The 25,222-nt window shown below is 44.8% G+C and overlaps 1 protein-coding gene and 1 long non-coding RNA gene across 3 annotated transcripts in view; both read left to right on the plus strand.

The window, feature by feature from the left end:
- Positions 1–5,335: 5,335 nt before the first annotated feature.
- Positions 5,336–25,222, plus strand: part of RORA (RAR related orphan receptor A) — an 809,830-nt gene continuing 789,943 nt past the window's right edge. For both annotated transcript variants that reach the window (XM_061431124.1, XM_061431123.1), the window contains exon 1: positions 5,336–5,566. In XM_061431124.1, coding sequence (XP_061287108.1) covers positions 5,401–5,566 — 166 coding nt within the window. In that variant the 5' untranslated portion in view covers positions 5,336–5,400. The remainder of the gene's footprint in view (positions 5,567–25,222) is intronic.
- LOC133256212 (uncharacterized) lies at positions 7,087–15,670 on the plus strand. The gene is made up of 2 exons (XR_009739132.1): positions 7,087–13,192; positions 13,434–15,670. It is a non-coding gene; the product is annotated as an uncharacterized LOC133256212 (long non-coding RNA).

Consider the following 25,222-nt stretch of genomic DNA (forward strand, 5'->3'; position numbering starts at 1 on the left):
AAACAAGAGAAGACTCTACACATGGACATCACCAGATGGTCAAAACCAAAATCAGACTGATTATATTCTTTGCAGCCAAAGATGGAGAACCTCTATACACTCAGCAAAAACAAGAGCAGGAGCTGACTGTGGCTCAGATCAGGAACTCCTTATTGTCAAATTCAGACTTAAATTGAAGAAAGTAGGGAAAACCACTAGACCATTCAGGTATGACCTAAATCAAATCCCTTATGATTATACAGTGGAAGTGAGAAATAGATTTAAGGGACTAGATCTGATAGACAGAGTGCCTGATGAACTATGGACGGAGATTCGTGACATCGTACAGGGATCAAGACCATCCCCATGGAAAAGAAATGCATAAAAGCAAAATGGCTGTCTGGGGAGGCCTTACAAATAGCTGTGAAGAGAAGAGAAGCGAAAAGCAAAGGAGAAAAGGAAAGATGTAAGCATCTGAATGCAGAGTTCCAAAGAATAGCAAGAAGAGATAAGAAAGCCTTCCTCAGCGATCAATGCAAAGAAATAGAGGAAAACAACAGAATGGGAAAGACTAGAGATCTGTACAAGAAAATTAGAGATACCAAGGGAACATTTCACGCAAAGATGGGCTCGATAAAGGACAGACATAGTATGGACCTAACAGAAGCAGAAGATATTAAGAAGAGGTGGCAATAACTGTACAAAAAATAAAGGTTGAACAAAGGGGTCTTCTCAATCTGGACTTTTCTAGTTGGGGTGGCTCTGACTATAAATCTACAAACCTTGCAGCAGGATAGGGGAGCCCCTCCCATGCCCAAGAGCTGCTACATTTTCTTTTGAATTTCTTCTATTTTGTGCATCATGTCCAGCTTCAGTTTCTTGAGGCTTTGTTGAAAGAAAGGAAACTTGTTGCCTGGGCACTTGGTTTTAATTTTCTGTCTTCTTTTTCTTAGGCATGTTGTAGAAAGCTCCCCTTGCCCAAGGAAAATCTATATATTTCCATAATTTTCCTTGTCTTTCTCTCTAAGAAACGCAAAGAAAATAAGTGTCAACAAAATTTTTGCATATATAAATTTTAACAGCCCATACATGTCAACTAATCCTTTACCCAAGAAAGAAAGGCTTATTTCAAGTGATTGAAAGTTGAAACACTTAGGTTTTCATTCATGTTGTGTAATGGAATCACTGTGTGGACATTCTACCTTATGATTAAGACCATTTCTCAAATCCACTAAGTCTAATGTGTGCCTACTGTGTGCAAGGGTAAACCCCTGTTTTCTAGGAATGGATCTTCCACCAGAGAGGGTAAGGCAGATGTTCAACCAACCACAGCACAAGGTGAACCAGGTGCCTTAAGAGGGGTGCAAAATACTAAGACAGCTCAAATACTGCTACTGCTAAGTCACTTCAGTCGTGTCCGACTCTGTGCGACCCCATAGACGGCAGCCCACCAGGCTCCCCCGTCCTTGGGATTCTCCAGGCAAGAACACTGGAGTGGGTTGCCATTTCCTTCTCCAGTGCATGAAAGTGAAAAGTGAAAGTGAAGTTGCTTAGTCGTGTCCGACTCTTAGCAACCCCATGGACTGCAGCCCACTAGGCTCCTCCATCCATGGGATTTTCCAGGCAAGAGTACTGGAGTGGGGTGCCATTGCCTTCTGTGACTCCAATATATAGTTTGTAATAAATAAAAATTGTATAGAAGAGTCCCCTCATGGACAAAGGCATGGCAATCCACTCTGGAATGGACATTTTGGCTAACCCAATAGAACAGACCTTTAAAGAAATGTAGGGATTCAGTTAACAGAGAAGGCAGAAAGGACATTTCAGGAGAAGTTGTTTTGTTGCTGTTGTTTACTCTCTAAGTCATGCCTGACTCTTTGTGACCCACCAGGTTCCTCTCTCCATGGAATTTCCCAGGCAAGAATACCGTAGTGGGTTGCCATTTCCTTTTCCAAGGGATCTTCCAGACCAAGGGATTGAACCTGTGTCTCCTTCATTGGCAGGCAGTTTCTTTACCACTGAGCCACCAGGGTAGAGGCAGAAGCAAATGTCTCTGCGTGTATCCTGCACCACAAGTAGGAGGAGAGGGAAGTGGCGCGTGGCCTTCCATATGGATTGCAGGAAGTATGTAAGGATGCCAGGCAGTTTGGCAGACTCCTGGCACCAGTATCCTGCTCCTAGTCCTCCACCCAAGTGAGACAGCATTCATCAGTCACAGCCCACATCTTTTCAACTGACCTCAGGAGTGCCTCATGAGATGAGATCAATTTGCCATCCCTGGTGCAGGGATAAGTGAGGTAGAGCCTTGAATACCTTGTTGACTAGTTAGTGGTTAATTGGATAGGCAATAGGGAGCCATTAAAGTCTTGTAAGCAGGGGAGTGACATGGTGGGAAATGAGAGCTGTAGTTCAGGATAATGAACTTGGCAATGCTTTCTGGGATGGATTAGAATAGTTATAAGAACGAAGGCCAACTATTTGGAAGATATAGTTTAGGTGAGTGATAATGTCTGGAACTGGAGTGATATGGTAGCCAAAGATAGGAAGGGCAGATATCACAGAGTTAGAATTGAAAGCACCTGGCAAGTCTAATAGGCTGTGGAAAGTGAAGGGCAGAAGTGAGAGAGGGGAGTCATAGCCAACTCTCCAGGTTCCCGGTAATGACCTTGGAATAAGAAAAACATGGAGTCATCATGGTAGGGGGAGCCTGTGATTAAAAAGGAGGTAGGGGAGTTCTGGTGAGTTTGGTGAGGGCAAGAGAAGTCTGCAAAGAATGGTTTTTAGGCTTCTCTCTTCTACAAAGCACAGATTTTTCTAAGCCATTGTCTCAACTCAGTAGTGCAAAGTAAAATAACCATTTTTAAGCAAACAGTACTGCCCTTTCTCAATGAACAGAGTTTAAGGAAGGCTGCCATCTTTCCAAATATTTGGAAAATTGTAAAGCCTTACTTAGTAATCAGGGAAGGGACATGAGGGAAGGAAAGAAATATAATCTTAATCACTGCTTCCCCAAGTGATTTACACCTTAGCAACAATGATTGACAGTCAAGGAATGTATCTAACTCACTTTTATTTTTCCCTTGAGGAAAGCACTTGCGTTCCCAATTGTTTTAAATTGCAGAAGCAGTAATTGTTTTAGGAAGGCAGGAGAAGCGGCTTTTGGGAGCTGCAATTTACCGCTGAGGGGAATATGGACTCTATCTCTAACTAAGATCACTAAGGCCATATTCAGGACAGTTTTTCCTGGGTAAACAAATACCAGTTTAGTCAAAGGAGAATAACAAAGGAACCAATTAAAGGCCCAAGGGAATAAATTTCACCCAAAATGTTAATAAGCTGCTACTGGTAGCTAAAATGAGCCATAGATGTTTTTTAAGCTGCTTGCATCCCAAATAGAATCATTAGTGAAATGTAATAGGAAAAGTTTGTTTTTCTCTCAAATATTTGAAAATATTTGGGGCCATGGATGTGTTTTGACATACTTACTGTCCCAGAGGAACTTGTTCATTACACTACGCACTTTGATATATATATTTGATATATTTACTTAGAAAAGTCAAATGTGACAAGCTGGGTCAGGTGCATCAAGAACTTTATTAACAGGCTAACACTAACCTGTTACAAAAGGTGTGAACGCTGCTCTGGAAATCTGTGCTTTGATGTATGGGGAAACCCACACATCTGATTTGGGGGGCAGGGAGGAGACGATCATGGCATTGTTTGTAGGTGCCAACAGACAGCCAAAAGCCAGGGTTCCTTGCAGAGACTGGATTAAGGTATCAAAACTGTTCACATCTCATTTACATCACTCCGAAGAGTGGACCACAGGTTTTGCTGATTAACACATAGACCATGGCAAATAGCATTGTGTATCTGAAATCAGACCAAGATCAGTAACAGTAACACAAACCATGTGTGAAGTTGGGCATATGGCGGTTCCTCTTAGGCTATTATCTAACTAGGTTTTTTTTCCTCTTATTTCTGAAAAGTCTTTTTTTCCAAACCAGGAAGTTAGCAAAAAGCAAAATGTTCCCTGATTCCCTCCCCACCCCACCCCCTAAATACACATATTTATGTCACCTTCTGGTATATAACAATATTTTTTGTTGTCAAAATTTGTAAATCTTCTGAAAGAAAGGTGGGGGTATGTGTTAAAAATGTACTGATTTCATCATTGTCTCCGCAGGCAATAGGAAATGGTGGATTGAGTATTGAGACAAGAAAATCAAGCTACTACCACCTGAATATTTTCCACTCATCCAATTTGTACTGTTCCTTCATACTGGAGTTTGGGATCAAAGTAACACTGCTGCAGTTCTTTGCCACCCTTGGATTTCATTCAGCACCTACTATGTGCTGGGGAGTTTCAGTGAAAGCTGGGCGTGCAGAATGATGCCTACAATGATGTGACTTATTAAAAGCTGTTAATTATCTGAATTTTATCATCCAGATGTTATTAACGCCTCTCTAGTATATCTTTTATGGATGAGACTGTACATTTAATAGCAGTAGTACCATGGGAATTGACAATTAGCAGCTACGCATGAACTAGATGCAGTGTGGCATATTTCATCCAGCTTAGATAGTCATCGACCAAACAGGCCAAAGTTTTCTCCAGTAGAAACTGCCCTGCCAAGTGGTTTCTGGACCCTTCTCGGAGAAAACTGCGAAGGAGCTGAAAGGGACCTCTTCCAACCACACCAGAAATTGGCTCTCCGTGGCAATGCTAAACTCACACAGTTACATCAAAGCGATACGGGAAACCCACTGGACGTCCCATCCCAAAGTAAGAAGTGCCACACCCTCAGTTCCCCCAGCGCAGGTCGAAGTCCTTTTTAGCATCTCCTCAGTCCTGGGCTGGGCTGGCGGGGAGCTACCTGCGGGTCCCCAACGTGGATAATCGGATTTGTCTCTTCCCAGGCTGGCTGCTGATGGGGACGAGTTCTGCTCCCGAGAGAGTCCCAGAAGTAGGTACAGAATCAATCTCACGAATCTTAATTGCTGTCCCTGGGCCGAGGGAAGGGGAGGATTGGGGCACGGGAGGCTCTCCCTTCCTCCTCCACTCTTTTCCCCACCTCCCAAAATTGGCAGCCAGTCCGCGGCTCTCGGTCTGGGGTCTGGAGGGTGGGGAATGTGGGTGTGGGGGCCGGCTGGAGAAGCTCTCGCTAGCGCTGCCTGTGGCCAGACCCGCCTCCCATCCCCTCTCGGGCGCACACTCACGTCCACCCAGACACACTCCGCGCGCTCCCTTGCGCTCTCGCTCGCCCGCCCGCCGCCGCCTGCTCTCTCCCTTTTGCTCTCCCCGGTCTCCTTCTCCCTTTTTTTTTTTTTTTTTTGGTACCATAGAGTTGCTCTGAAAACAGAAGATAGAGGGAGTCTCGGAGCTCGCCATCTCCAGCGATCTCTACATTGGGAAAAAACATGGAGTCAGCTCCGGCAGCCCCCGACCCCGCCGCCAGCGAGCCGGGCAGCAGCGGCTCGGACGCGGCCGCCGGCTCCAGGGAGACCCCGCTGAACCAGGAATCCGCCCGCAAGAGCGAGCCGCCCGCCCCGGTGCGCAGACAGAGCTATTCCAGCACCAGCAGAGGTAGGAGGCTGTGAGAGGGGCTGAGGAGGGGGCGGCGGGAGCCCCGGCGCGGAGCGGGGGGCGGCCGGGAGCGGGCGCCCGGGGCGCGGGGTCGGGGGCCGCGCGCTAGCTGGCCGCGGCGCCTGGAGCTCGGAGCAACCCCTTCCCCTCCCCCCTCCGCCCCCCAGAAATGTTGCAAACTTTTGCAGCCCGTTCTCGGGTTGCGGGAGGAGAGGGGGGCGGGGGAGGCGGCAGGAGGGTTGACAGCCGGCGGGCTCACCCCCCTGGCTTTGATTTTTTTCTGCAAAGAGAGGAAGAAAGCCGCGTTGCTCAAATTAAATACTCTCCCCCAAAATACGGAGGACCGGAGAGTGGGGGCCCGGGAAAGAAACTTTTAAAGCGGCAGTGTCCTTTTAAGAGGGGGGAAAAAAATCCTTTTGATGGCCATCCTCCTCCTCTTTTACCTTTTCTCCTCCTGACAGTGTCGGCCCGGGCAGCCTGAGACATGGTGGGTTTTCGGCCCCCCGCAGAGGTGAAAGGGGTGTTAGAAGTGAGAGATCAGGGCAGCCCCCCCTCCCCCGGGGTGGAAAGGGAGCGCTTCTGGACTTGGGGCGGGGGAGCGACGTGGTTACCTTCCCTGGAGCACAGCCGTGGATTTGGGATTTGGAAATAGGGCTGGGGGAAGCGGGGTGCTGGCGCGTGAGGTGCTCGCCAAGTTGTCTGGCGGGCGCCGCGAGGGGAGGTGCGCAAGTTTGCAGACCCGGGGTTCGCAGCCCGGCGCCCAGGCTGGCGGGGGGCGTGTGCGCGTCAGCGCGCCCGGGGCGGCGGCGGCGGTCCTGTGGGGCGCTCCACGCGCATTCGGAGTGAGCGTCTGCAAAAGCAAACAAGCAGAAAAAGAAAGATCGCAAGGCACCCAAACTTATTTCAGCCCTGGGAAATCCTTCCCTCGCCAAGCGTTTCTGCAAGAACCTGGGAATGGTCAGTGCGAGTTGAATGCTTGTTGGATAGTGCGATCGATGCCCCCCACCCCGGGCAATGTTTTACACACTTCATTTGTAGGATCTGTGTGCGTGTGTCTGTTTGGCGGGGGGGCGGCTCCATGACCCCTCCTTGCTTTTTTTCTAATTAAAGTGGAGTGTTGGGAAAAGCTCATCCTCTTTCCTCTTTTTTAAAGGTATGGGAACCTGGTGTGGGATTTTTCTTTGGGAGGGGGGTTATTTGAAAACGCCCAGAGTTTATAAAGAACAGGATGGCTTTAATTACTGTTGTAAATAATGTATAAATCACGCCTGTCACTCCGGAGGAAGCCAGCTCGCACGAGCCGCCCAGGGCTGGGGGACAGAGATCTCCAGCCCCGGCTTGGGCACTGGCCCAGCGGACCCCCTCCTCTTGCCACTCAGCTTCAGGCAGAGATGCGTAGAGCTGGAAGAGGCAAGTGGGGGCCCCAGAGCCCCTCCTTTCCTCTCAGTGTTAGAGTTGGAGGTAGGAATATGGCTGATCATGTGCTGGCTGTTTTACAGTATTCCCCCCGCCCCCCCCGCCCCACCTTAGCCACACCCCCTGTCCAGGCGCTTTCCCATTCACGGAATTCGAGTACAGTAAAAGCCATCAGGATGACACATGCGAAAAACATTTAATTAAAGGCGATTTCGGAAGAGCGAACACATCAAACCGCTGTTTAAGGGAGAGGGAGGGGGCAGCGAGGGTCGGGAGTATAGGAAGGGCGATGGGGCCGGGGGCCGGGACCTGCCGCTAGCTGGGTGAGTTTGTGTGTAGAGAGCTTTTGGCTGCAAAGAGTATATTTAGACCTGAGACGGTGGATTTGGAATGCGAGCGGGTTATGTAACAGGGTTAATCAGAAACACTGGAGAAAATCCCCTTCATGTGTTTCTGAGGCTTTTTTTTTTTTTTTGGAAGAGGGGAACATAGTATGTAGGAAGCCGCACTAATTTCTGATTTGTGCTGCCACCCCCTCTGTCTTAGCCATCCCCCTCCCGTGTGTTATTAGCATCTTCAGGTGTCATTCTTGCCAGAAGGTGTTCTTGCAAGAGATCAGGGTGGCAGGCTGCAGAACCGACTAGCAAATCCGTAACTTGCTGTTCTTGCAAATTATATAACCGATGGGGCTTTCTCGGTACCACCAGCCCCGGAGGCTCAGCAACAAGGGAAGAGGGACAAAGTGCAGATAGGATGCATCTTGTGCAACTGACCTGCTGACCCACATCCCCTGGCCCCCTAGTGGGCCACCCCCCACTCCCTCTTCTTTGAACCCACCTCTTGTCCATCCCTCCGGAGAGTTAATGGGGGGAGGGAGAGGAGGTAAGGCCCAAACACTCAACTCACATCCTGCACGCAGGCACTCGGTTATATAACAGTCTGAATGGAAAAGGAAGGTCAGAGATGGAGGCATCCTTTAGCTAACACAGCAGTAGTAATAGCTTCCAGAAATTATGTGCATTTGCAGACTTTAACCTCAGATGTACTGTCTGCTCCTCGGGGGTACCAATCTTTGTGCATGTGAGCTAGGGAGAAAAAGAGGGAACGTGTAAGTATGCTCAGTAGATGAGAGTGATTTGAAAATGGGAAATGTTTGGGTTTTCAGATGATGTAATGGAATTGGCAGAATATGCAAGTCGGCTCCCAGAGTGTAAGCGGCAAGAAAATTGGAGCTGGCATCCAGTATTAATGTTGCATAAATTACAATATCGGAAAGAAATTAACCTACACACTAGGTGATTACGCCTTTTTAATACTTAAAGCATACAGGCACACAACGCAAAAGGAAAAGCAAACACCATCACCTTAAAATCAGCATTTTCAACCTCAAGGAGGGTTGAGTGGAGACTTTGGCCTTGGGTGAAGAGAGCCGCTTTCTGATCTGGGGGATGCTTTCCTGGGAGGTAGCGGGGTTAGCTTCCAGGCAGCCAGTGTTTGCAGTCTGCAGAGATTGTGGTCAGGATTCTCATGACATTGAGGTGACCTCATGAGACATTACCTAGGTAGACTTGAAGCTATTGCTGGATTCTAAACTCCTGGGAATCCACGGGTGAATGGACCGTGCACCGTTAGTGCCTGCACTTCCAAAATCAAATATGTGACTTTATAATCTGAAAGACGGCCTCCCTTTCTTTTTACAACGGGGCAGGGTATGTTAGCATTTTCAGCAGAATTGTTTTGTTTTCAGGGTGTTTTTAATGATGGCTGTTGTTGTTCAGCCCATCTTTCAGCCCAATGAAAGGGAAGAAAGGCAGGAGACAACATGGGAAGTAAGAATGAAGCGGAAGAACCACAGCGAATCTTTAATTTAACAAGGCTTTCAGGGGCTTCAGGGAGCCCTGAGCATTGTGACATAACTGTTGTTAAAAACCCTCTTCCAGAATCTCATTAGTATATGCATGCCAGAAACTTACACATTCTACCTCCCTAAAGTTATCCTCAGGGGGCTGTGTGCCACATCGGTGGTCTGGAACACCGGTGCTGCAGGTGGATGGCTGATAGGGCAGGCTGACCTAAGGGAAAAATTGAAGCCAAAAGATGGGATTAACACTGAAAAGCTCAGTTGGGTTGAGATCGAACCCCCTGGAAGCTGAGCTTAGATTGACTTAAAATCAGTTAACAAGTTTAGTTGTAGCCCTGAGGACTTCTAGACCCACAGGAATCTTTGCCTCTCAAAGTACTTCTCCACAATTCACCACTTCAGTCTAGGCTGATTCACTTTCTGGTCGGTGCTCTTGCCTGGCAATTTCGAGCGTTTTCTAGAGATTGATTCTCAGATGAGCTTTTCTTACGTGGACCTGGCTCTCCCCAGTGAACAAATGATGCCCTGTAGTTTGAAAGAGCTACTGGCTGGGATAAAATTCTGTGCCAGGGGGATGGAATAATTATTTTTTAAACTAAGGGACTTTCATTTTCCAGTAAATTGCTCATAAAAACATTTATAATTATACCCTTTAAAAATGTAATAGAATAATTTTAGAAAATGCATTTGAGGATGATTATGAAAACCTTTTCTGTTGCTTCCCCCTTCTTTCTTAAAAAGAATTGAATTATTAATCCAGAAGTCAAATCCTGAGTGGCTAAAAACATTTACAGCAGACATTTTTTTTTTTAAATATTAGTCACCTGCTGGAATTTTCCAAAATCTTCTGGTGTTAAAAGGAGCCCTTGGCTTTAGAAAACATCTCGGTTTCTGAAACTGAAATATGGAGGTTGCAGGGACGGACCCCCTAACCAAGAGACATTAAGCTTGTGTTTTCAAGTCGGTAGAGCTGGGGGGTACAGTGCATACTGCTGTTTCTACACCAGACTCCTATGAGGGATGTAGGGAGGTATAGGATTGTTAATTGCAATAGGTAGTGCCTCCGAATGCAGATATTCAGAAGGTCTTTGGTGACAGCTGAATCGTTTTTGAAAGCAAACTGACTCCTGTCCAGAGCTAGCCTTTGGACTGTGAATCAGGCAAGCCCAGGTGTTCTCCATGAGCCATACTCGGTCACTTCTGAGTTAAGATGCACAGTTTTCTCCTGATTCTCCCATTCTTACCTTGAGGAAGTTGTGTGTGTGATGTCGGAAGGACTGACTAAGTTGGGTGTTGCTTAGAACCCTGTTGATGGAGTGTGGGCCATTATAGCACGTACCACTTTTTCTGAAGGTGCTGTCCCCAACCCCCACCATTTTTCCAGTCTCCTTCTAAGCTCATCTATGTATTTCTGTCTGTGGAAGCAAAATACTTAACTACATTTCAGGTATCTGGGAGAGAGTTGTAATGTGATTGCCCCATGTGCAAAATTTTTTATAGAAAATGTCACTGTTCTCAAATATCGTATCCTCTTTGTCTTGTACAAGCCAGTGTGCAGAGACTCTGAGGTAGACAGCATCCTTCCTCCTGGAGGGACCCCTGACCCATTCATCCCAGATTAGAGATAGGTTCCTGTACAGCAAGAAGAGTCTGCTTTGAAAGGCCTTCAGGTGCCAGAGCGAACACCAACCTCGAATGTACAGTACCTTTCTGAAAATGAAGACTGTCTTCCTTGCTGAGAATTTAAGAACAACCTCCTTTTTGCTTCTCTCTGTCTCCCCAAGATGTTCTCCCTTCCATCATTTAAAATAAAATGTTTTTTTTTTAAATGAAGATTTGTTTTATTTTTCCCTTGGTATCTCATTCAGAAGGGCAAGTGTTGGTTTGAAATGAGCTGTTAAAATGTTCACCCATCTTATTAAGCTGTATGTTAAGAAAAATACAATTGAATCCTTGTGAATTAATGCTTGCCCAGAACTCTCCAGATAATGAGTGTTCAAGCATTGATTAAGATACAATAAACCATGATTTTTCTATAAGAGTTTCAAAGCGTCACTGATGAATTTGTTTTTCTGGCACAGTGAGCAGAAGCACTTTTTGTCTTTTCCTTATCAAATGTGTTTGAAAGTGTGCTGGTCCCCTTTCCTGCCCTGGGAAGAACACTGGGGATGTAATTGAATCTTTCTTAGAGATTTGGGGATCCTTAGGGTACCACAGGCTCACTGTTCTGAGGATGAGTTCTGATTGTACATTATAGAACTGTAAATGGAGATGGTGTTAGAGATTGGGCTAAATCTGTCCTGATTGTAGCTTGGAAATGGTTGGTGGTTTGCTTGTTTTTTTTTTTTTTTTGGTTAAATCCTCAATATCTGTCTGTTTTGTTATTTACCTCCCTTGCTCTCTGAGTTGCAAGTAGCAGAATAGAAATTCATGTCAGTTAGTTGATTCTGGTTAGTTAAGGTTTTTACTTTAAAATTTCAATCCAAGTCTAGACGCTAATTCTTTCTCTAGAAAATGTAAACTCATTCTCAAAAATTTAGCAAAGCTATTGTATTTACAAATAAGTTATGTGTTGTATTACCATAACATTATGCAGTTTTTTCCCTGTGTAATGGTACACAGAAATATCAACTAATTTTGCTTCTTCCTTATATGTGTTGAAAGGGTTTCATCAACCCTGAAAGTTAGGAAGTTCTAGAGTTAGAAGGAAGACTTTTAAGAATGCCAATAAAGAGCATATAGATTTCCCCAGAGGAGGCTGTCTATCCAAGCTTAGGCTTTTGTTCGCTGGACAGTGTGGTACCGCATCATCAAGGGCTGACTTTCTCAGGGCCCTCCCAGCTGACTTAATGGTTGTCCGTAGTTGTCTTGTGATATCTTTGATATCCTACTGTCGAAAATTCAGCTTGGGAGTCTTGGTGTTCTTTTGTGACAGCCTTGTTGTTGTTATTACTTTGCTTTTGGAGTAAAGACACCAAGGAGGTTGTCTCAAGAAATGGTTAGAAAAGTGGAGTGAGGCATAATGAAGTTTAAATGTACCATAGCCCATGGGTTAGGCAGGCTCCGTTCCAGGTCTGGCTCTTACGTGCGTGCTAATATTAAAAGGAATTATAGGTAGCAATTCCCTTGTGTTGGTGGAAGAACATATTTTTTTCCTAACATACGTTTATGGCCTCCACTGACACATCATTATTACAAACCGTCTCATCACATTATGTGCTGTGGCACATTGGCAGTGGCGTGGCCCTGCAGTCTCCTGGTGGTTGTCTTGTCCACAGAAAGCGGCCTCCGAGGCACTGTCTGTAGGGCCCACAACAATGGCGAGGACAGGTTCCACACAGTCTGAGAAGTGCTGGAGGCCTCCAGGCCCTCCCAGGCAGTTGCTACACCCATGCTGCTTTCCCTGGAGCTCAGAGGAATAATCAAGGTGTAGAGGATTTATAATCGCCAGCCTCCAGTCATCTCTAACAGCGTGATCGGGCATCGGAGTTTTGATCATCAATGATCATGAAGTTTTTGAAAACAGTTAGGAAGTGCCTGCATCCGTGAACAGACCGTGATAGATGAGGTTCTTCCTGGGCACCAGGAAGGGTACCGCCCAGTGCAGGATTCTCACGCCTGTGAAAGAAGGCAGCGCACTGTTAAAAATACCTAGCTTACTTCGGGGGAGGATTTGGCTGAATACTGATGAAGTTTATGAAATATGAATGTTGTGAAGTTGCTGTACGTAAGTGGTAGGCGTGTGTGAAAGAAGTAAGAAGCAATAAAAGGGTGTATAAATGACACCCTGAAACTTGATGGACTTGTGTATGTGACAAGAATGGTGATGTTTGGTTCTGTGCCTAATGGGGGAGAATAAACTGGCTTAAAATCTATGTGTCAAACTCAATGTGGGACTAAAAATTAATACATATAGAGTCATTTGACTTATAAGCAAAGAGTGCTACTGAGGAGAATCAGGCAGGTTGCAAAGAATAGAGGGGAAACGGAATGGGGGAGAAACAGGAGGGGCCAACACTTGAATTTATAATAAAGTATGCTAATCACTGTTTTAAATAATCCAGACTATTAACGACTAGGTAGAGAATTGCTGCTAGGTAGAGAATTCATTATAGCCCAACAAAAAGGTATCGCTGCGAATTTTAGGTTGTGCGCGAGAAATCCTCTTGATCCCCAAAGCATAAATGCATGTACCGAGAAGCAGAACTGCACACATTGTAATTTTTTCTGTCTTATCCTGATTAATTGACAGCCGACTGTATGCCTCTTTCCTGAAGGTGACTTTACAATCTCCAGACACAGACATTTCTCTCAGAAGTGGAGTGAAGGAAGGAGAACCACATACTAAAGTGTGTTTCGCTGGGTGAAGTATTTGGGAGGAGGGAAGATAAGAGTGGTGGAACAGGGGAAGGGGGTCGTGCGTACAGAGATTAAGGATGCTGCCTTTTGGGGGCTGGGGAGTGGGGGCTGCGAACCAAGGAAGGGAATCTCTAGAGGGAAGGAGACTTACGTGCAAAAGAGAATGAAATTAGCATTGACTCTGTAATGGCTGGGAACGTGCCTTTCTAATTTTAAATTATCTTTAACAAGGACGATGAACAGAGGAAAAGTTGACACTTTGAGAAGTTATGACGAACTTGTCGAGAATGCCAATTGACAAAGGCAGGTAAGGGAATACTTGGAGCAACAGAACAAGAACAGGTCTGAAGGGCAGGCCGATGTGCTTCCGAGCGTGTTAAGGGAATTGGCGGGCGTGTTTATTGACTCTTCTAATTAGTTTTAAAGAAACCTGAAGAAATGGACAGAGACGGAGAAGAGACGCTCTGATGGGATGCCGCCATTCCAGGAGCAAAGAGACCTGTATCATCCCTTAAGATCGATGCCAATCATGGGGAGGAGTGACTGCTTAAAAGTTAATGGATTTCTGAGAGTCAAATCAGAGAAGAAACAAGGGTATATTTCACAAGTTTAAAAACTTTTAAATAAACTGCATTGCTTTTCATTTTCACTGTACAATCATAAAGCCAGTGAATGATGGTAAGAAGGCCACAGTGACAATACAGCATGTACTCCCAGGAAAGTTTGCATGACAAGGATAATATATCTGAAAGGACAGGGCACCTGGAAGGGTGAACTGCCCATAACTCTCAATTGTGCAGGTAATGAAGCAGGGGGAAAGCATGGCAAATGAAATACTTTGATCATCAAAGACGATGCTTCTTTCAGTGATCATATTGGTTGACTGATGCTGACAAGGGTGAAATTGCCGGAATTGTATTTTACCGTTTCTGGCACTCGTGACCCACTTTGGATAAGCACGTTTCTTTGAATAAGCACAGAAAGTGCCTCAAGATTGGTGAGCTGCTAAACTTTCTCGAGACTCCCAGGAGATTCAGTATAACAAATGGGGTTCCCCTGAGAGGACTCTAGAAAATTCTAAAGCTTGATGTCTAATCTTGAGCGTGAGGGTACATGTTCACATATATGTAGGGCTCACTCATGAGACTGCCATTGGTCATGTTTTATTAGACTAAAACCTGTTAGAGCCAGCAGGGGTCTTATGAATCATCTCATCTACCCTCTCTCCCCTTTTAAACTGGCTTTCACAGAGGTCAGAATATGCCTGAGGCCCCATTCCTAGTAGGTAACAAGGCTGTGACTAGAACGCAGATCTTCTTCCTCCCTAACAATGTTCCTTCCACTTGTATGCTGTGTCAAGATGCTCAGAAGTTCCAGTAAGTTCCTTTCCACCAGGAGATGCCCCCCTCTGAGGCTATTACAATAGGTATCAGTTAACCAAGCCTTAGGTGGAGATACGTTTGAAGGTCAACACACTTTGTCTTGGCTGTGCATCAATAGCAGAACATTCTCAGTATTATTATTTTTTAATCCCATCGGGCATTTTTATTATTCTTTAAAAATTAGCTAGTAAGCTTGTGGCTCTGCCAGTAAAGCCATTCAGGGGCATAGTGAAAATTGTGTCTGCATCTCCTGCTCTGATTTAATAGAAAGTAAAATAAGGGATGTAGAGTACGGCATTCTGTTCTTAGAGCCTTTAAACTCTCTGGAACTGGAGGCAGCCAGCCCTAGCTGTACAGTGGGGGAGGGCGTCTCTCAGCAGCTGTCATCTTTCCTCAAGGCAGAGGGTTTATCTGGGCTGTTTATGGGGATGCTCCTGAGCAAGTCTGCAAATGGGATACTATGTAGTCAGTAAAACTCATGTTGTAGTGGAAGATGCTTGGGATCTTGTGCTTAGTGAAAAGTCACAGCTTTCATAGTAGTGTGCATGGAATGGGATCATTTTTATAAAAACTGTGTGTGTGTGTGTGTGTGTATATGTTCGCATGGGCCCAAATGTACATAAATGATGAAATGATAAAGTGGTCATCTCTGGATAGTGGGGTTATCTATGAGTTTCTCTTTCTCTCTGCCCTTCTCTATTTTCCGAGTTTCTTGCATTAATGTGTGTATTATTTTTGTAACTGGAAAAAAAATAAATCTAATTTTTTTTCAAAGAGATTGTGTGTTCTGAAACTGATGCTACTTTGAGGGAACTGATTCTGAACTTTTAGTATGTTGCAGGATATTTCATGATGTTTCAGGATGAAGCAAGTTTTCTGGCCCAAAGAGCAGCACCTTTGATGGTTGTATTTAGCCAGGAAAACAAAGGTCATTCAGCTTGGATATGAAAACAAGTGTCCTCATATTGGAATTTCTTGCCCTTCTAGTGCAGTGTCCTTCATGTGTTTATTATGAGAAAAACGCAATATATTGAAATCCAGTACACAGATATATCACACACATCAATAAACTTTGCATATAAATTATCCATTACCTGCAATGCTCTGTTATTTTTCCTCTATTATTTAAAGACAAAATACAAGTCGTGAGCCACCAGATTGGTTTCACCGTCTATATGGGTGGCTCCATGAAGTTGAAAACCCGTATCCTTGGCATGAGGCTGAAGCAGCCTTTCTGTGGGCCATGGCCTGACTGGGAGGGAAGAAGGGAGGGAAGGAAGGAGGGAGGGAGGTTTTTCCATAGTCACTGATGTGGGAGTCCAAGTGTTACTTTATTATAATTTCAAGGAAGAGTTTAGGGAGGGAAAATAAGGTAAATACTTGTTATTTGTAATCATTCAGGATCTTTATGCCCTTTTAGAACATGCTCATTAACATCCTATTTCATTTAGACACGCATCTGTCTAGTCTGGTTCAGCATATAGATTCTGGGAATCCCTTTGCTTGCAGTTTGTCATCACTGTGTACAGGCACGAGGGTGGTAGTCTTTCAATCAACAAAACTTTACCGAGCACCTTCTCTGTGCCAGGCACTGTGCTAAGTAAGCTCTGGGAAGAAAGCAATAGACTAGGGAACTCAGAATCCCTGCCTTGCTTGATCTTAAGTTTTCCTCGTGACATCTTGGTGTAGCCCTTTGTCTGGGTCTCCTTTGACCAAAGATTTCTAAGGTTTCTCTTCCACATCTGTCTTGACCTCAGCCTCTTTTCTCTCTCTCTATTCCTAGTATGGGCTAGGGCTAAAGAATCTGCCAGCATTGCAGGAGAGCCAGGTTTGATTCCTGGGTTGGGAAGATCCCCTGGAGAAGGGAATGGCAACCCATTCCAGTTTTTTTGCCTGGAGAATCTCATGGACAGAGGAGCCGGGTGGACTACAATCCATGGGGTTGCAAAGAGGCAGACACAACTGAGGAACTAACACTTTCACTTTCTTTTTTCACTAGTACAGGCCCTCCTCCTCCTCCTCCTCCTCCTCTTCCCCATCTGAGTTCCCACTTTTGGTCCAATCTCCTTGCTTCCTGAGATCCTACAGTCATTCTAGCTCCTGATAAGACTCACGCTCTCCCTCTTGTAGTTCTCTTTTACAGTGTTCAGACACATAGATGACCTTGCTCACTCAATCAACATGTCACTTCTTCCTTTCCAGGTTTCTTTACATTGTCTTCTAGTATTATTTCCTGGGCAAGAGTCAGGTCCTCCCAAGAAGATGAGCTCCATGATGTATTCCTTCACAGCTCAACGCCTTGCAAAAAGTAGGTGCTCATCAATTGTACAGATTGTCTCCCACATTGCCCTGGAGAGCTCTTTGTCATCTCAGAATATTCAGGTCTGCACTTCTTAGAATATTCAGCTCTGTAATCACAGCTTCTACTTGCTCCTACCTCCAACTGGGTCTTGGGTTTGGACCCAGCCACCCTAGTTTGTCCCACTTCTGTCTCTCTTGGGTCCACCAATCCTGCCCTCTGTTGTGGCAGGCCCAGGCCTGCTCCAGTCTTGAGCAGCTCAGACCATGATGAACAGCTTACGTGGTTGTTACAAGCCTGCTGGGAGTGGGGCCCAGGTGTGCTAACTGTGTGGCCTTTGGTAAGTTCATTCACCACTCAGTCTTTTCCTTATGTCACCTGAAAACTGGGGATGTTAATGATGCCGGCTTCCCAAGGTGCTTGAGAAGCTCCCCTGTGAGGATGCCCATACAGCTTCTGGCGTGATGCCTGGCACACATCCAGTGTCACTCTGGTGACGGTGGTGATGGTGAAGCACATCCAGAAGCAGAGCCCTTCCATCTACCTCTCCCCATCTCCTCAGGTCTGCAGCCCCTTTTGCTTCCTGTTTCTGATTGGTTGCTCTGTGAAATTAATGAGTTCCAGGACATCAAGGGCCTTTCATTTAACTACCAGTTCTCTCTCCTGGACTGGATCCTATGCCAGTCCTTCAGTTCATCTGCCATAGGCTAGATTCTGCCAAGTTCAGATGAATCACTTAAGTTCAAGCCCATCAGCCACCTGTTGGGTTTCCCAGAGGTTATATGCCATACCTGCAACTGAACAAGAGGAGAGTCCCACTTCTGCCTGCTCCCCTCCCCTTTGTCCTCCCTATTCCCGTAGTACTGCTGGCTGCCCCCTCCAACCATCGAGGCTGGGGGAGCACCCTCCACCCCACTGTGCTCGGTGTTCTCTCATGTCTCATTTCTCAGCACCCCATCTTTGCCTGCCCTCCCTTCCCCCGTAGTCACTTTCTCCTCCCTGCCAAAAAATCACATTGGAGAAGCCTGTCTGCAAGGGTTCCCATTCAACTTGCTCTACATTAATGCTCCACTATGGTGACCCACTGCTGAGTCTTTCACTTGTAATGTAATCTAATAATTTACATGCACTTTGCAAGCAATACTCTCTGAGACTCACAACCTGCTTGAAATCACTCTGCTGTTACAGTATTTGAGCTGATGAGAGAACAGCGTGAGAAAGAGTAGTTATTGGGACTACAATGACGTTGGGTAAATCTGGGAAAATAATGTTAGCACAAGATGAGGGTGTGCTGATGGATTATAATATCCTTTCTTAGAGAATCAATTAAGCTTGCTAAGGGTCTTTGATTGATTTTTGGCTTGTAATTGGACTAGGCTAGGTCAAAGTGTGGTGGGGTAGAAGCGTAGGAAGCTAGAGGAAGTGAGTCAGGCATGGAATCCTGTCTTCCTGGGATGCTGTGAAAATGTTTTCATTTTGATATACTACATGACTTTTACAGAATTAATTGGCACAGTGATTAGGTTGTTTTATTTCTTCACTCAAACATGTTGGAAGCTGATTCTAATGTGCAGTAGTAATGAAAATAGAGTAATGCTGTAATAATAGTGCTATTGTAAAGTGAATTACACCATTAAGCATCTATTTTGTCTAATCTGTATTGTGATGGTGTGGGTGATACACACATACAGACTTAGAGTAGCTGGTCTTTAAGAAGCAGACTCTAGCAGAGAAGCCCCAATCCTATAATACTGAACAGTCGGGGAATGAAAATAAACCGCTGTTCAGTGAAAAAGTAAGTTTTTATATCTTCAAATATACACATTTTCATACACATATACACACACAGGCATATACATATTGTACCAGTCAGGCAGATCAAAAAGAAAACGCGTGATTAGCATTAAAGTGCTTGCTTGTGTTGCCTTTTTAACAACTTGGTTGGTTTGCCTGGGGACAGGTATCAGTTATGGCTGACCAAGTCAATTATAGTATCAAGGATAGCATTTGAAAACAAGGCTTTGTGTATTCGTTTCAGCCTTTTCATCCTTATTATCATGTCTGAGAGCCTCTATTAATGGACATGTCTCAAGGTGGGGAAAAAGCATTAAGGACCCAGAACTGCGGTCATTTTATTCTGTCATTCATCTCCCAAGAAGGATCACTGGCCAAACAGCTTCTGCCACAGCAGAAAGATAAAGACATATTTTTATGCCTTAAGTCATAAGCTAACCCTTGAGCAGAAATGGGATGTGTGAAGGCGGCCTCAGATATGGCTGCTCCCAGTGGGGCATGTGAATTACTCTTCACTTTGGTTCCAGGGACTTTAGCCCTGAACCTGCAGGAGGATTGGCATCACCGGGCAAGTTTGGCAGTAAATGAACATGGATTTCCAACCATGTCCAGGGAGGTCCTGAAGACTTACTTGGTTCATCTCTGGACTCGGTTTCTGACTCCATTACCTCCTTTCCATGTTTTCGTGCAGAGGCCATCTGGAAGGGATTTTGATGGTGCTCTGCATTTCTCACCTGCCCTCACTCCATTGTTGTACATCAGTAGCATTGTCAGTCAGCACCCCGACCTGGTGATCTGAAACCCCAGAAACCCCTCATCCGAAGAGTTGAGATTTTATGTGAGCATGCTCAGTCGCTTCAGTTGTGTCCAACTCTGCGACCCAATGGACTGTAGCCCACCAGGCTCCTCTGTCCATGGAATTCTATAGGCAAGAATACTGGAGTGGGTAGTCATTCCCTGCTCAAAGGGATCTACCTGATTCAGGGACTGAACCCAGGTCTCCTGCATTTGCAGGCAGATTCTTTACTGTCTGAGCCACCAGGGAATCTGAGATTTTATATAGTTTAAGATATATTTACCTTTCATTATATAATGCTTACTCTGACAATCAAAAATATCAAAAGCAAATTTTCTTCATAAACAACTGAGCATTTTCTGTATCTCAGATCAACCGTGTTGATTTTTAAACTCCATGAACATTTGAGGAGAAAGTACACAGCATCCATGGCTGGCATCTGGATTAAGAAAATAGTAAAGAAAGTTTATTGCAGATTTTGGTAAAAAAATCAGTATCATATCGTTCCCAATAAAATATTACAATGAAAATTACCATGGTGTTTGACAACATGTTGGTATTAATTGGTCTTGTCCGTTACTATTTCTCAGTAGCAAACACTCTGGTTTTAGCGTTAATTAGTTACAGCCTTTATTGAAGTCACATTTTGCTGCATCAGCTCAGTTTATCTTCTCTTTGGTCTCAGTTCCTGGAGGGCAGTGTTGTAGACCGTCTTGAGTCTTCTGTACATCTCTGTCTCTTATTTGGGCATTCAGTGAATGCCTTCAGGATGCTAGTGACGGTACAGTTTAGAATCAATATGTGAAAAATGAGCCAGCCAAGGCACAACAGGGATGAGACAAGAAAATCTGATATTCTTCGAAAGCTTCAGATGTTTAAAGGTGATGCAGTAAATTGCCTTCTTTCATTGATGCATCAGGTATTAATTGAGCACTTACTATGTGCCAGATCCCCTCTTGGTCAGTGGAGGTACAGAGTTGAATGAAAGGAATTGATGAACAGAAAAGACACATTAACTAGTAATTTAAAAAAAAATATGGAGAGGGCTATAATATTTAAAAAAAATTATAATGCACATAAGGGCAAAAAGACTTCAAAAGGAATCAGGGGAAGCTCACTGGGTTCATCTGCCTAATTTTTTGAAAAATGGCGAGTGATTTGGCTAGAGGGCAAAAAGTGAGCAGGTGTTTGAGGCCAAGTTTCATGAAGTGCAGGTTCATGAGACGTTTAGGTTGATGAGTGCAGTTGAGCCTTGCCGAAGAAAGGACCAGGAGATGAAGATGGAGAAAGAAGGCAGGGACCCAGCTAAGCTTTTTGGACCTTTTTCTAGGGCAAAATTTTGAGCAAGTGAAAAATACCTTGTTTCTTTTTGATAGAGTAGTTAAGGGCTTCCCTAGTGGCTCAGTCTGTAAAGAATCCACCTGACGATGCAGGAGACTCGGGTTCGATCCCTGGATCAAGAAGATCCCCAGGAGAAGGGAATGGGTACCCACTCCAGTATTCTTGCCTGGAAAATCCCATGGATGGAGCCTTGTGGGCCACAGTCCATGGGGTCGCAAAGGGTTGGACATGACTGAGAGACTGAACACACACACACAGAGTACTTAAGCCTAAGTATGTTGAAGTTGGGGTGGAGGATTGATGGTGAGAAGGAGCCAAGTCAGGGGATGTCCGTGGTGATTCTGGAGAGACATACTGCAGGCTGGGGCTGGAATGGGGCTCAGAGGTGAAATTGGAGGTGCATGATAGAAGTAGTGACAGCAGCGAGTCACCCCAGAGTTGGGTGTGATTATTGGCTGGGATGGCTTGACGACAGGGGTTCCATTTTGGATGGGCTGAGTTGGAGGTGCTGGGGACGTGTCTTCTGGGCAGCTGGAAATGTGGGTCTGGCAGAGAGTATGAGACAGCATGTCAGCTGTGGAATTAAAGAGACAAACAAACAATCATTTAACCAGGAGGGATAGCTGGGGTGGAGATGTTATGAAGCAGCATTTTTGAAGGTGAAATTTTTACATCAGGTTTTGTTGCTGGATTTTGAAATGCAACACTGAGAAAATACACCTAAGGTTCAGGTGGGTATGGCTGAGAAAGTAAAGAGGAGGAATTGGTGCAGTGACAGAGAAAAGTATCATAAAAAACTGGCTTTAGACTCAGAAATCCTGTACAAGGCACGCACGCACGCACGCACACACACACACACACACACACACACACCCCAAACCAAGAATGTCTTTAATTCAGAGTGAGGTTTTAAAGCATATCGATGCTCCAGATTGCATTTGAGTTTTATCTGCTTGGGTGGTGGTCTCCTTCCCATCATGTCTAACTGATGATTGTAGAGTTGTTGCCCTTTACCCCCACCTTTTAAAAACTTTCTGCACAGCCCAGGATTGATTTATCCTGTCTCTAAAGGGAATCTGCCTCATGCTTGGCAGAACCTCAAGGTTGGGAGAAATAGAATGAATAATCGCTGTGAAGAGGTCTCCACACTGCCCTGGGAGAAAGACTTCATGGGAGAAAAACTTGAAAGAAGGTCTTGAGAAAGAACATGAGATCTTCAAAGGATGGGTCTAGCCATGGGAAACAAGGGAAGATAAGGGAATATTTTTTATTTTTAAGTTTACCATTAAGAGACAGAGAAATGCACAACACAAGTAGTTTGTTGGTAAGGAGGTGGAGACAATGTTGATGATTCTAATGGAATTGCTGGTCTGCACACTGATGGCACTTAGTTTGCAGGGGCCTTTCACGTATTCAGTGGCCTCTGAAGGCCCTGGAAAGAAGCTGATAATGTCCCAGACCATGGACAGACTAAAGAATAAAGAAGTGCTGTGTAATTAGGGAGCCCCATTGACTTGGAACAACTCCAAGGTGTGCGACAGGAGGGGGCTTAGCCTGCTGGAAGGACCCTCTCTTCACCTTCTGACGTGGTGGCCAAGCTCCTATTGTTTTCAATGAGCTCTAACTAAACACTTTCCCCACAGATACTCCGCTAATATGTCACATGAATTATTTGTGTTATCTCCGAGCTGTGAAATTAGAGTCCTTTCCCCACCGTGCAGTAAGTAGATTAACACAAAAGCCTGTTTTGTATGGTATGGGGGAAACCAAGCCTGTATCAGGAACTGTTTTGTGTGTGTTTGATCTGACAGTGGGGAGGCCTTGGGACGCTGGTGCCTTCTAAGACCTGAAAGCTGAGCTCTGGCTGGACTTTTCTTCAAAGAGGTTTAAATTTTATCCGTTGGCACTTATGTGGGGGAAGGAAGGTTTGGAGTGGGTGATTTCTTGGATGAATCTTTTCTTGCTGCTGTTTTCTTCTCAGTCTTTTTAACTTTGCAAGAAAGCCCTTCCAGTTCTACGGGCAGACCCCGTTCAGCACGTTGGTGGCCAAACAGTCCCCTTTTGTTCAGCAAGCGTCCTATTTTGGTTTCTCTTGAAAGGTGCCCTTCGAGACAGCGGAGCCTTTCTTCCGGCTGTTTAGAATCAAGGCCTGAAGAAACCTAAACAGAAATCATTCTCAGCCCAAGCCAAGTGCCTCCTTGGCTTAGTGAGGCTAGCTCACCCACGCAAGATAAAATCTAACCAGCCGGTTACCTGAGACCCACCTTGGGGAGTTCTCCAGCTTGACTTTTCACTTGGCCACCATCCCAAGAGCCAGGGGAAGCTGAGGGCCATGGCCTTTCTGTGCAGAGATACAGGAAGAGAGTTACGGCTCCTGCTGAAGAAGCGTAAGGTTGGATTATGTTTTAAAGCAGGGGTCCCCAACCTCTGGGATCTAATGCCTGATGATCTGAGATAGAGCTGATGTAATAATAATAGAAATAAAGTGCAAATAAATGTAATGTGCTTGAATCATCTCCAAACCACACACCCCCCCACCCCCGCCCCCCCCTGGTCCTTAGAAGAATTGTCTTCTACAATTTGGTGCCAAAAAGGTTGCTGAAAGGGTCCAATGTCAGGTTGTAAACAGTTGAGGCTCTATAAGCATCCTGAGAAGAAATGGCTCAGAGGAGATCTTTATGACCATAAACCTAGTTGTCTTAGAGTGGTGTAATCTTTCTGCTTTATTACTCAAGATTTCAGAGAGTTCATTTTATTCCATTTACTTTTATTTTTTCCTCAAAGAACAAGATATCCATAACTTTAGCCCACCTTACATATTTCTATTGTTCCCAGTTCTGTCTTTTTCTTTCACAGATTAGGTAAACTGTGTCACCTGAGAAAATTAGGATGTATATAGGCTTTGATAGTTTAGAGATTGTACGGTTTGAGGTTATTTTATTTGCTTCTGTTGTCACAGGTATGGGATTAGGCTCTGTAATTAAAGAATATTGTTCCTTCCCCAAAGATTCTCTGCTTTAGGGCTCACAGACCTCCTTGTACAAGTACTGCCTTCAGTTTTGGAATTTTTCTTTCTACTTTAGGTATCGCCTGGGTCAGTCAGGTGGAATGGGGAAGACTTTGGGGCTTTGTTAGACAAAGACTGGCTGGACAAGTTTGATCCCTTGGGCAAATTTGGAGCCTTCATGAGCCTGAGGTCATTGGTATATTTAAATTCTGAGCTTCCACTCATACTGGTCAGCACAGTTCTGTCCCTCCTCATTAACTGCATATTTTCACCTGGATTTTCAGAGGAGATACCTGCCTCCTGGGGGAACCCCCAGCATCCTGGGCACATCCATCCAGCTGCCCCCAGTGAATACAGACAACTGAAAAGTGAAGTAGTTTGGAGATGGGCATTGTTTTAAAGCTAAAGTCATACATTTTAGAAAGTTAAGGACTGGTTCTGTGACAGGGAAGTTGAGCTAAATATGCAGTTCTATTTTAATTTTTACTTTATGCCAAGGCGAAAGCATTGGGAGATAGGCTATAAATGTATAAGTAAGTCACTGCAAGAATAGCCCCTTGCAAAATGCAAATTTAGGAAGGCTAAATATTTTCTCACGTACTTTAATGCACATGGATAACTAACCTCTGATCGAGTTCCTGAGAAAGGGGTGTTGTGTAATCACCTTGATCACTGTAGTGAATTGTACAGAGGTCTGCACAGCTGTAAAGGAAGTATTTGGTGGTCTTAGTCCAGGCTACAGTGACAAAATGCCGTAGACTGGGTGGCTTATACCATGTTTATTTTCTCGTGGTTCTGGGGCTAGGAAGTTCAGACCCAGGTGCTGGCAGAGTTGGTTCTTAATGAGGGCCCTCTTCCTAGATTATAGAGGGGCATCTTTTTACATTATCCTCACATGATGGAGAGAGAAAGTTCTGGTGTCTCTTCCTTTTCTTATAAGGATGCTAACCCCATTGAGGACGCCACCCACATAACCTGATCTAAACTTGATTACCTCCCAGAGATCTCACTCCTAACATCATCACAGGGGGCAGCAGTTATGGCTTTAACACATGAATTTGGGGGAGTGGGGCACATACCTATAGTCTGTAATATTGGTTGACACTTAAAGCTTTCTAATAATTTCCAGGGTTGTCAATTTGTCTCCAAAAGTTGTTTAAAATTCTTAACTTGCTTATTTGTTTGTTTAAACAGAATCCTATTTTTCTGTGTATGTTTTATCATAGACTGTGTCTCGTCCTATTCCTGTACTGTTTGAAAGCTACAGTAGTAATTAAAGCTGTGGCATCATTGTTTTAAATTAGTGTGGGTGATTTTTTTAATGTAATTCAACAATAAGTCCCTTCCTATTCTGCATAATTGGATCACATTTTAATTTTGTGGCAAATAAAGATCTATTTT

This window comes from Bos javanicus, chromosome 10 (assembly GCF_032452875.1).
Source record: "Bos javanicus breed banteng chromosome 10, ARS-OSU_banteng_1.0, whole genome shotgun sequence".
NCBI lineage: Eukaryota > Metazoa > Chordata > Mammalia > Artiodactyla > Bovidae > Bos > Bos javanicus.